This window comes from Mustela lutreola, chromosome 3 (genome assembly GCF_030435805.1).
Source record: "Mustela lutreola isolate mMusLut2 chromosome 3, mMusLut2.pri, whole genome shotgun sequence".
NCBI classification, from domain to species: Eukaryota; Metazoa; Chordata; class Mammalia; order Carnivora; family Mustelidae; genus Mustela; species Mustela lutreola.
The window spans coordinates 67650001-67662460 of record NC_081292.1 but is presented as its reverse complement, the minus strand read 5'-3'; the positions used below and the strand labels follow the sequence as shown (position 1 = coordinate 67662460).

The window sequence follows — 12460 nt, the reverse complement described above, 5'->3', positions numbered from 1 at the left end:
ATTCATCTAACATAGCCCAACTTGGCTAGAATGAATACCATTTATCCTAATTTAATACTCTTAATTGTTCCCATCAACCAATATTCATATAAAAATTTCTTTAAAGAGGAGTGCCTGGGTGGCTCAGTGGGTTAAAGCCTCTGCCTTTGGCTCAGGTCATGATCCCAGGGTCCTAGGATCCAGCACCACATCGGGCTCTCTGCTCAGCAGGGAGCCTGCTTCTCTTCTTTCTCTGCCTGCCTCTCTGCCTACCTGTGATCTCTGTCTGTCAAATAAATAAACAAAATCTTAAAAAAAAAAAAAAATTTAAATGTGCCCTTTCCCTATAATTTCTTAAGTTATTTTTTTTTCCAATTTACCAAATTTGTATTCATAATATAGTAAATAGGAAAAAATGCTCAAGGACAGAATGCTCAAGCAATTTAGAAGCACATAAACCTCTACACATCTATTAAATTCTTTATTTTTCAAACATTTTTTTTCTATTAAAGCTATCATTACCAGGAATGTCTAAAATAAAGAGCCAAAAATCATAATAAAAGCAAAGTCTATTCTAAATTGCACATCATTTTCACAAATATGTATATACATATTGAAGATCACACTTTAAGTCTGCTTGACATTTACAACTCAAGAAACATCTTAATACAGAACACTGTAAAATATGTTTAAAGTTTTGTATATCAAAATCAGGCAATCTCAACACTGCAAAATAGAAAAACTGTTTTTCATCCACATTAAAATCTGAAGTCATACTGAATAGTATATTAGTATATGAAAGTCAATGCTAATGAAAACTATAAAAACACATAAAGGATTCTAACAAAATCTAAACACTAAAGCTTATTTCTTACTGATGAAACTCGCTTTCTTCTAACTTCATTCTCAGCTGACATAAGAAGCAACTCAAGTTCCTTTATTTTTTTTTCCTTATCAGGATCTTCATCAATGAAGGGTGGCTAAAATAAGTTAAATAAAAGAGAAAGACATGCTACTTAAACAACTGTTTTATTATTACTACTATTATTATTACTGCTCTAATTTTTATCTTCTATGCAACATAGAATCTATTTTCTCTGATAAAGGTTAATACAACTAAATATCAAATGTTCAATATCACAATCTCTCTGGTATCTAAATATTTTCAACTTAACAGAAAAGATTTGGGAAATTTATGTTATTTATTTATTTATTTTTAAGTAATCTCTACCCTCAACATGGGGTTCAAACTCATGAGCCCGAGATCAGGAGCCACATGCTCTAACGACTAAGCTAGCCAGATGCCCCCAGAATTAGGAAATTCAAATGCATAAAAAACTAAATAAATAAACAAATGCATAAAAAAACTTATACTGTATCATCTATATTAATTTAGAAATTAATGTCTGGAGTCTGTTTTATTAAATCACATGTATGCACAATTTATCCAATTTAAGAAAAATACAACCTGAATGCTTTACACTGGAAAAATGAAAGGACCACCCTACTGGTGTTGTCAACCACCTAACATTTGTACATTTATATTTCTCAAACCCATTTATAAACTTTCTCCTTTAGCGTTAGAATATTCAAAATAAGCATAACAGATAGCATTGTTTTTGTCCTAGTTTTATGAATGAGGAAATAGAACTATTAGACTTTCAAATATATGTTTGAAAGTGGGTTTTTTTTTTGGTTATAAATAAAAAGTTACCTGAATAAACGCAGAAGTCTGAACATGTTCTACACAATTGCCTTCGGGTGACACATACTGATAGCCTGGGATCTAAAAAGTAATTAAAATATTAGTATCATACATATAGCACTATATAATTTTTTAAAATCTGAGGTAAAGCATGAAAACTCTTGACAAAATAACAGCATTAAAAACTCATAAAGTATCTCTGTTAACTTTGAAAATTCATTTATATAATAGTTTCTAATAACTACATCTTTGTTCTTAGACTCTATTAATGAAAAGTAACTCTTAAGAAAGACCTATCTTCTCCTGGATGAAATACAAGAATTACTTGGCAAATATTTATCAGCAAATCAGTCTATTATCTACAATATCCACCAAATTATTTTTTTAATGTGCTATTAGAAGGATTGCTCTATTTCTGGAAGAAGACAAAGTAATTGCTCTTATCTTTCAGAGGAAGGGCTTGGTCCATATGAAGCATTCACAAAGATAGTGACTAAAGAAAGTTTTTCAATATTCATACCTCCTACTCCTACCACCACCCCATGCCAATCTCTGTGTAAAAAGATATGAAAACAGAGGCTTCTTCTATTACTTGTCTTAGAAAAACAGTCAGAATCATTCGTGCTTTTTAATACTCTGACAACAGACCAAGAATTATTTTCTTTCTTTTCCAAAGCATCTGTAATAAGAATTTTGGTTGCATGCAAATTTAGTGTGTAATGGTAGAAAGAAGCATGAGAAGGTATTTTCAAAAACCTAAAAATCTAATATAAGTAAGAAATTGTTTATTTTCCATAATGCCTACCTAAATCACTATCTGACGCAGAATCACAAACTACTACTAATATAGAACTTAACTTTCACAATACCTGCTTTGTATGTTCTTACTAAACTTTCAATGAATTAGAAACTTATTTTTCTCAATCTTTTCATTTAAATCTGTGACAGTATTTCACACCTTTTTTTCTCTCAAGTCAAAATTGGAATGATTTTTTTAGTAGCTTAAATGAGTTGAATTATGAATGCACAAATTTTTCAAGAATTATAAAAGTACAATAAACAATTCTTAAAGTACGAGAAATATCCTTATTTTCCAACATATTTTGATTGAGACTGTTAAACACTCCCTTGACCCCAAATAATTTTTAAAACTATGTTTCTATGAGTTAAAAAATAAATTTAAATAACCTTTCTAAGACAGAAGCAGAATGTTTCAGTTTATGCTGCTGAAATCTAGAACTCTAAAGAAAAATGTAAAGAAGCAGACAATAAAAACCTTCAGGTACTGAGTATCAGCAGGTAACTATACTGTCTTCACATGTTTTCCTATTTGTAAACTAAGATGTCATTACTTTTTTAAAAGGATTCTTTTAAACTTATGTCCAAAAAATAAAGTCCGTTTAATGAGATAAATTCAAATCAAATCTGTGCATACTGACCACAAGATTTTTAACACTCAGACAAATTTTATCTTTTGGTAGAAACTATTATTAAGTCCTGACTTAATCTTTACATTTTATGCGATAAAAACCAAGAATTGTTCAACACAAAAAATGGTATGACAGATAGGCAGACAGAAAAATATAAAACAAACCTTATGAAAACTCCTAAACTAATTTCTTGCAGAGAAGAAAATGCACTTCCCCTATCAGGAGCTTGGGAAATCTCTACTCTAATGAACCTGTCTAAACAAAGACTGACATCACTTAATTGATTGGTTACTAGGGAGAAAAGCAAAGTTGAGTGCCATCAAAGAACCAATTAATTATCTACCATACCTCCCAAAATGATGAATGGATTTTGACTATTTTCTCCTTAAAACCATTTTATACACACTTACCTATTAGAGATAAGCAATACTACAATTACACAAAATATTTTTTAAATGGAAACTACAATGGATGTTAAAGCACAGATGATCATAAGCTTTGAATCATAAATGAAGCATTAGGAAATGTACATACTAAGTTTCTTAACTGGATAATATAAAAATTACCAAAACAGGGAAACATTTTAATGAGTCTGTTTCCAAAATATTTATCAATCAAAGTAAGTAGAGATAAACCTCCACTAAGGGTTTAACAGCTAGTTATGGCAATTTTTTTGCAGTTTAGAAATTTAATTGTCTATTCCCCTTAATATATGTTGAATCTGTTGTATTAAGAAACCAAACATCCTCCCAAATAACAACTAAAGAAATCTTTTAAATAATAAAGGTATTAAAAATATGTGCCTGAACAGGTATGTAAAACTGATTCTGGGTTTGCAAATGGTCCATAGTCGCACAAGGTTTGTGTTGAAGTTTCGATGAAGATCGTTCTGATTTTATTCCATCTTGTAAGTAGCCCTCCTGTTCCACTTTTCTTCGCATGGTAGAATTCCAATGGTTTTTGATAGAATTATCAGTCCTAAGAAATGAAAGTGAATAATTTAAAAAGGAAAAAAAGGATTCCACAAATTTTAACACTGTATAAAGTGTACAAAGTGCTTAAAACAAATTTTTACAAATAATGAAACTAGATACTTTCTCGATTCAAAAATAAACTGTCAGGCAGGCACAGTTCTAAACTGGAGATAAAGCAGTGATGAGAAAGTCCCTGCTTTCATGAGGCCCACATTTGAAAGCGTGGCAGCATGGAAGGAGAGAAGAATAGAAAAACAAAAATTTAAATAAGAAGAAAAACATCAGTGCAAACTAAATTCAACAATACATAAAAAGATCATATACCATAACCAATTGGATTTATTCTAAGGATACAAGGATGGTTCAGTATCTGTAAAATCAATCAATACCATATTAACAAAATAAAGGATAAAAGTCATATCATCTCAATAGATGCAGAAAAAGTATGTGATAAAATTCAACATCCATTTATGATAAAAACTCTCAACAAAGTGGGTACAACAGAGGAAACATATCTCAACATAATAAAAGCCATACAGGACAAATGCACAGCTAATATCAAAGTCTATGGTGAAAAGCTGAAAGCTCTTCCTCTAAGATAAGGAACAAGACAAGTATGCCCATTCTTGCCACTTTCATTCAACATAGTTTTGGAAGTCCTAGCCACGGCAACCAAACACGAAAAAGAAAGAAAAGGCATCCAAATTTGAAAAGAAGTAAAACTGTCACTATTTGCTGATGACATGACTATATATATAATATTAAAAAAAAAAAACCCACGTAAAGAATCCATCAAAAAAAATTAGAATAAGTGAATTCAGAAAAGTTGCAGAATGCAAAATCAGTACACAGAAATCTGTTGTGTTTCTAATACACTAATAACAAACTATCGAAAAGAAATTAAGAAAACAATACCAGTCACAGCTGCATCAAATAGAATATAATACCTAGGAAAAAACTGATCAAGGAAGTTAAAGATCTGTACTCTGAAAACTGTAAGACACTGATGAAAGAAACTTAAGATGGCACAAATAAAAGGAAAGATAGACTACACTTATAGACTGAAAGAATTATTAAAATGTGCATACCACAAAAAGCAATCTACAGATTCAATGCAATACCTACCAAAATACCAGTAGCATTTTCATAGAGCTAGAACAAATAATCCTAAAATTTGTACAGAACCACAAAAGGCCCCTACTAACCAACGCAATCTTTAGAGAGAAGAACAAAGCTGGAAGTATCTCACTCCCAGATTTCAAACAACACTACAAAGTGATAGTAATCAAAACAGTATGGTAATGACACAAAACAGAAACATAAGTCAAAGGAACAGAATAGAATCCAGAAACAAACCCACGTTTATACAGTCAATTAATCTTCAACAAATGAGGCAAGACCATATAAAGGTGAATAAAACAGTCTTATCAATAAATGGTGCTAGGAAAACAGAACTATATGAAAGGATGAAACTGGACAACTTTCATAAACAATATACAAAAATAAACTCAAAACAGATTAAATACTTAAATATAAGACCAGAGACCACAAAACTACTCAAAGTAAACAGGCAGTTAGCTCTTGCACATTGGTTTAAATAGTTTTTTCAAGGGCAACAAAAACAAAAAGCACTACATCAAACTAAAAAGCTTTTACACAGTGAAGGAAATCATCCATAAAACAAAAAGGCAACCTACTGAATGAGAGGAGATATTTGCAAATGATATAACCAATAGGAGTTAACATCCAAATACATAAAGAACTCATACAACTCAATATAAAAAAATTTTTTTTAATTGGGAGAGAACATGAACAGATATTTCTCCAAAGAAGGCATACAAATGGCTAATAGACTTAAAAAGATGCTCACTAATCATCAGGGAAATGCAGATCAAAACCACAATGATTCAGGGCGCCTGGGTGGCTCAGTCAGTTAAGCGGCTGCCTTTGGCTCAAGTCATGATCTCCGGGGTCCCCACATCAGGCTCCCTGCTCAGCAGAGAGCCTACTTCTCCCTCTCCCTCTGTGTGCCACTCTGTCTACTTGTACTCTCTATCTCTCTGTCAAATAAACAAAACAAAACAAAACGACCTGTCACCTTATGCAGGTCAGAATAGCTACTATCAAAAATGACAAGAGGGGCGCCTGGGTGGCTCAGTGGATTAAGCTGCTGCCTTCGGCTCAGGTCATGATCTCAGGGTCCTGGGATCGAGCCCCGCATCTGCCTCAGCATCCCTGCTGAGCAGAGAGCCTGCTTCCCCTTCTCTCTCTGCCTGACTCTCTGCCTACTTGTGATCTCTCTGTCAAATGAATAAATAAAATCTTTTTTTAAAAATGACAAGAGAAAACAAGTGTTGGCAGGGATGTGGGAAAAAAAGAACCTTCATGAACTCTTGGTGGGAATGCAAAAAGATACAGCCAACATGGAAAACAGTATGAAGATTCCACAAAAAATTAAAAGTAAAACTACACATGATCCAGTAATTCCTTTTCTGGAAATTTATGTGAAAAAAACAAAAACACTAATACAAAAATATATGCACACCCATGTTCACTGCAGCATTATTTACAGCCAAGATATGGAATCCACCCAAGTGGCCACTGAAAGATGAACAGAAAAAGAAGATGTAGTGTATGCATGCAAGGAAATATTATTCAGGCATAAAAAATGAAATCTTGTCATTCACAACATGGAGGGACCTAGAGGGTACTATGCTAAGTGAGAAAAGTCAGATAAAGATATATACCATAGAATTTCACTTATCTGTAGAATCTAAAGAACAAAACAAACAGAACAGAACAGAAACAGACTCATGGATACTAAGAACAAGGTGGTAGCTGCCGGGGGGAGCGGAGGTTGAGCAGAGAGCAGGGAATAGGGGGAGATTAAAAGTAAAAACTTCTAGCTATAAAACAAATAAGACATGAGGATACAATGTACAGCATAGGGAATATAATTAATAATACATAACAATTTTGTATGGTGACAGATGGTAGCTACATTTAGCTTGATGATCACTTAAAAATGTATATAAATGTTAAATTACCACGTTGTATACCTGAAAATAATATAATATTACATGTCCAAAACACTTCACTTGGAAAAAAGCAAAGAAAAACATCAGCACAATGCAGATCATTATAGTAGGATAAGAAAAGTGAGTAAATAGGGTAATTTGATAGGTGGTCCAGGAAAGCCTCTGTGAGGTGACGGTAAAGCTAAGACTGAATGACAAGAATGAACCTGCCATACAAGAAGAGAAAAAAAGAGCGCTCCTTATAACGACATCGAGAGGTCAAAGGCCTAGAAGCCAGGAACAAACATGGTCAAGAAAAACAAACCACAAATTAGAGAATCCCAATATGTTTTCACTACAATACCTAGGTTGGAAAGAGTTCACTGGTTCCCTTTTTAACTAAACTCACCTTTATAAAGTGGAAACTTTCAACCTATAGTTACTTGTAGTATAAATTCCATCCTCCATAAAATATACAAACATTTACTGAAAATCTAAGTGTTAAGACACTTTATATTAAGGCTAGCTTCAATGGACAGTAAAAAGATATATAAAAGACTGAAAACATCAGAAGTTCCTAAGCCTGGTTTGGTAAAAAACATGATGTTTTAATTTTCTTACTCACAAAAAAAGATAGCATTGTTTGCTTTGCATATTTCATTACTATATGAAAATTATGGATATAGGTAAAAGCATTTTATGAACTATGAAGTACCATACAGAGACTACAACAATAAAAAAAAATGCATACCTTCGAATGAGGTATGGATTTTCCTAAGATTGCTGGTCTACTGTACTACAATCAGGAAACATTTGAACCAGTGCAATGTATACAGGGGCATATCACCTTCCCTTACGGAAATTTTGTATTTTAGCCACATGGATATATATACTACTTCCATGATTTGAATCATACCATAATTAAGAACTGAATTTTCTCTAAAAAAAAAAAAAAAAAAAAAAGAACTGAATTTTCTCTAATGAACTGCCATAGCTTATTTCAGCCAATGTATTTGCTATTCTCTGGTCGTAAGCATAGAATACAATATGAAAGAAATCTCTTCCATTTAGATTCCGTTCCAACCAGGTTTGTACAAAAAAGGTCTGTCCGACTGGCAATGATATGTAAATAATCTGGGGAGTATATTAACTGTTCACATAATCTAAAGGCCCATTATTTTACTGCACAAATTACTGCTATAAAATATTAAAAAAGTAATTCTATCCCTTACACAGAATTTATTACAAATAGGTCCAAAGATTCCCTGTTTAAATTTCAATTATAAATAAAAGTCATGGGGATCCTTGTAAACATATTCAATAGTAACTTAATAAAGATTAAGTTTAAGTACAGGGAAATGTATATACACTTATACAAGCACCTTCCAGGAAGTAGTTTGGCAATTTCTGCCCAACGATTTCCCAACCGCTTATGTGCTTCATAGATGATCCTGTCCTCCTCTTCTGTCCAGGAAGATTTCTTTACCTCAGGATTCAGATGATTATGCCACCTTTCTCTACACTGCTTGCCTATTCTTCCTTTCAAGTGTTTTGCAATTAAAGACCATCTTTTTGGCCCGTATTTCTGAACTAATTCAATAACCTAAGAAACAGAAAAACAAAGTTTAAAAAACTATTATTTAAAAAATAAATACCTCGTAGGGATGTAATGTACAGTGTGGTGACTATATCGTAATGCACATCTGAAAGCTGCTAAAGAGATCTTAAAAATTCTCATCACAAGAAAAAATTTTTATATGGTGACAGATAACCAGACTCATTGTTGTGATCATTTAGGAATATATACAAATAGCAAATCATGATGTGGTACACTTGAAACTAATATAGTGTTACATGTCAATGATACCCCAATTAAAAAAATTATTACCTTGACAGAATTTTAAAATGTAACTCAAGAATACTATCTTTTTAATACATTAAATCCAAACCACAACAAATTTTCTAATACTCATTCATCATTTGCCAAGTATAGAAATACAAACTTATCTAAAATACAAGGTGCTAATTAAAGCAAGTTCTAAGTTAAACTGTTTTCAATGAAAATTAATTTAAGACAACAGTAAAGATGCTGAGACTTATAGATTTTCTACTTTTGTATCTTTTTTCTTAAAAGCTTCAGCTGAAAGCCAAATAAATCAGTTTGGAAGAAAGAAGGATCTAGAAATTTACCATCTTCATTTCTTCCTTTCTCACCCTAAAAGGATACAGATCACACATTGTAAAACCTATCACTGGCAATCAATTAAACCAGATCAATTCTGAGCCTGGCAAATTTTGTTGTTGTTGTTGTTGTGGGGGCAGAGTAGGAAACATGCCCTAATTCTCCGATTACATTAATGTTTCTGCAATAAAGAACATGAACTAAAGGGCAATTCCTAGTAGAGGGCAGCAAGATCCCTATTCTTCTCAGACTTTTATAAGACAAGGAATTACCTTAGTTTTTAAGTCATCCAACCCTTTAGAAACACGATGCTCTGCTATCTCTCTTATTTGGGGGCTCATTATAGGTCAAGAGGGATAGCTAAGAATGACTTTCTTACATATCATGTTATCAGATAAAATAAAAATAAAATATAAATTGTTTCAAAAATGTTGACTCTATTTTCAACAAGAAGCTACACCCTAAATGTTGCTAACTTAAGCTCTAAATAAGAGTAAGCTAATGGCCTTTTTCCTTCTGTAAACCAAACTCTTAGAAAGAAAAAGCTATATATATTATACTTGTTTTGACATGATTCAGAAAAACTATATTTCAGGACACTCAACTTTCAATTCTTCTACAAGCAGCACCCAAAGATCAAAATCAACATGATTTAAACATATTCTTTGTGACAAAACAATGTATTAAGAAGAAAATAAAGCCAGTCCACCTACACAGTCAGAATAAAGAATATGAACACATTACCCTCTGATCTTCTTCTTTAGTCCAGGGACCCTTTATCAATTCTGGATTTAAAACTTTCTGCCATCGATGCTGGCACTGAAAATCTGAACGATTCTGAAAGAATTGATGATTTTGTTATTGAACAATTGTCTTCCAGAAAGCAAGTCAGCCTAAATTCAAGAAGAAAGTCTTCAAGAACAATGTATTCAATAACATTCTGTAAACTGGGGGTCCCTGGGTGACTCAGTCAGTTAACCATCTGCCTTTGGTTCAGGTCATGATCCCAGCGTCCTGGGATCAAGACCCACATCGGGCTCCCTGCTCAGTGGGGAGCCTGCTTCTGCTTCTCCCTCTCTCTTTGCCCGTTCCCCTGCTTGCTGTCCCTCTCACTCTCTTTCAAATAAATAAATAAAATCTTCAAAAAAAAAAAAAAAAAAAGAAATGTCAGGTTAGGTCAGAAGGTGGATTCAAGCAGGTTGGCCAAGAGCAAACCTGTCAGAAGTGGATTTTGGAATCCTTGTGGAGCTCCTTCTCCCTTCACCCCTCTGCTGGGCTCTTATTCTGGACTCACTCACTACAGACCCCTCCCAGGCCCTCATGTCCCTGTGGTACATTTGGCTGAGTGTCATTACCTGGGTGCACTCTCTCTCTCAAATAAAGAAATAAAATCTTAAAAAAAAAATTATTTGAACTATAATATTTCTCAGGGCACCTGGGTGGATTAGTCAGTTAAGCGTCTGTCTTCTGCTCAGGTCATGATCTCAGAATCCTGGAAGCGGTCCCTGTCCTAGGGCTACCTGCTTAACAAGCAGTCTGCTTCTTCCTATCTCTCTGACCCTCCCCAAACTCATATATGCTCTCACTCTCAAATTAAAAAAAAAAAAAAAAAAAGAAGAAGCTTAAATTGTAATATTTATCTTACATGCCTATATCTTGATTCATTTTTAAATTAGACCCTTTGGCAGAGCTTAGACTATATATATTATTTTAATTTATAAGTATGTATCTCTACAGTATGCCTTATAACATAGCAAAATGCAAAGTTATTTAACACAGATGTTACCATAAAGAAATGTATCCAATATTGAGGAATAAAAGGGAGTAGACAGAAAACTATACAAGCAGACATATGAACTCAAATAGCATGGCAATCTGAATTGATACAGTACAGCAGTACTTAAATCTAACTTTTTACAATTTAAAAACCCCTAAAGGCATTACTAGGCCACTGCATGGTATTTAAAGGATTTTTATAAAAGATGACCTCCAAGTTATCAAGAAAAAAGAATACAGCTATATGAAAGATTATGTAACATATCAGTTCAATTATTTAAATGTTGAGGCTTAAAAGGAAAATGAATTTACCAGGATATAAAAGCCTTATGTGGAAACATTCCAAATTCCAAAAATCATTAACAAATGAAGTAGTCAATTCATGACTTAGTAACTCTTACATATAATTACATAATAATAATAACAAAACACTTAACTTCATGACTGATTCAGAGTTTACAAAAATACTAGTTCATATACAGGATTCTGGATAATGTTGATTACCAGTGGCTGTCTCTGTGCCTAGTGGATCTCAAATTATGTTTATTTAAGCTGTTTTTCTTCATTTATGGCTTCTAAACATCAATGCTGATCCACTTTAAGGCTATCATTTTCTTCAAAATAATTAGGCAGTTTCTGCATGTCCTGTGTATTTCTCTATTTCCTTCATTTGCTGCTATATCATTGAAGATAAACTGATAAACCTAATACAAATAACTTCTAATTTAGTTTGCATTTACTGAACACCTGCTAAATGGCAGGAAATGTGCCAAAATCCTATATATGTTATTTCTAATTCTCACAACAATACTACAAAAACAGTACTATTACTTCCATATTATAGATAAAGAAGCTGAAAATCAAAGTTAAATAATTTTTCTAAGACCAAACAGCTAACAGAGCTGACACTTAAATATAGTTTAGACTGATAACAAAAATTATGCTCTTTTCATTATCTGTTCTCAATTTTCAGGTTATGTTGAAAAGCATCATAAGAATTTAGAAAGAACATAGGTGACCTGGTTTCTGAAACCCACGGTAGTCAAAACAGAAATTCAAATATGAATATTTTGCCTTTAATGTAGTAAGGAACAAAAGGAATATATGTGAAAACATTTTGTAAATTATAAAATTACATACTAATGAATAGTATGTGAATAGTATGATGAACAATTAAGTATAATTCTTTAAAAAATCAATAACACCTTAAAATGCAAACATTAGATAACAAACTTTTCAAAAGATCTTTTTCTGATTTTATTGATCAGCTGCCAAAAGATTTCAATGCATTTAACTTCTTTTAAGTGTTTTAACGTTTATCAACAAATATTTATAAAGCCCTAACCAAACTTATCAACATTTTCATTTTAGATTAGTAATCTTTTTAGGCTCCTATG

At 32.5% G+C, this 12460-nt stretch overlaps 1 protein-coding gene across 2 annotated transcripts in view; it reads right to left on the bottom strand.

The window, feature by feature from the left end:
* The window catches only part of MYBL1 (MYB proto-oncogene like 1), a 39969-nt gene that overhangs the window by 16083 nt on the left and 11426 nt on the right, over positions 1–12460 (bottom strand). For both annotated transcript variants that reach the window (XM_059166316.1, XM_059166317.1), the window contains exons 4-8: positions 10032–10124; positions 8488–8708; positions 3918–4092; positions 1694–1765; positions 855–959 (exon numbers count right to left, since the gene is read on the bottom strand). In XM_059166316.1, coding sequence (XP_059022299.1) covers positions 855–959; positions 1694–1765; positions 3918–4092; positions 8488–8708; positions 10032–10124 — 666 coding nt within the window. The remainder of the gene's footprint in view (positions 1–854; positions 960–1693; positions 1766–3917; positions 4093–8487; positions 8709–10031; positions 10125–12460) is intronic.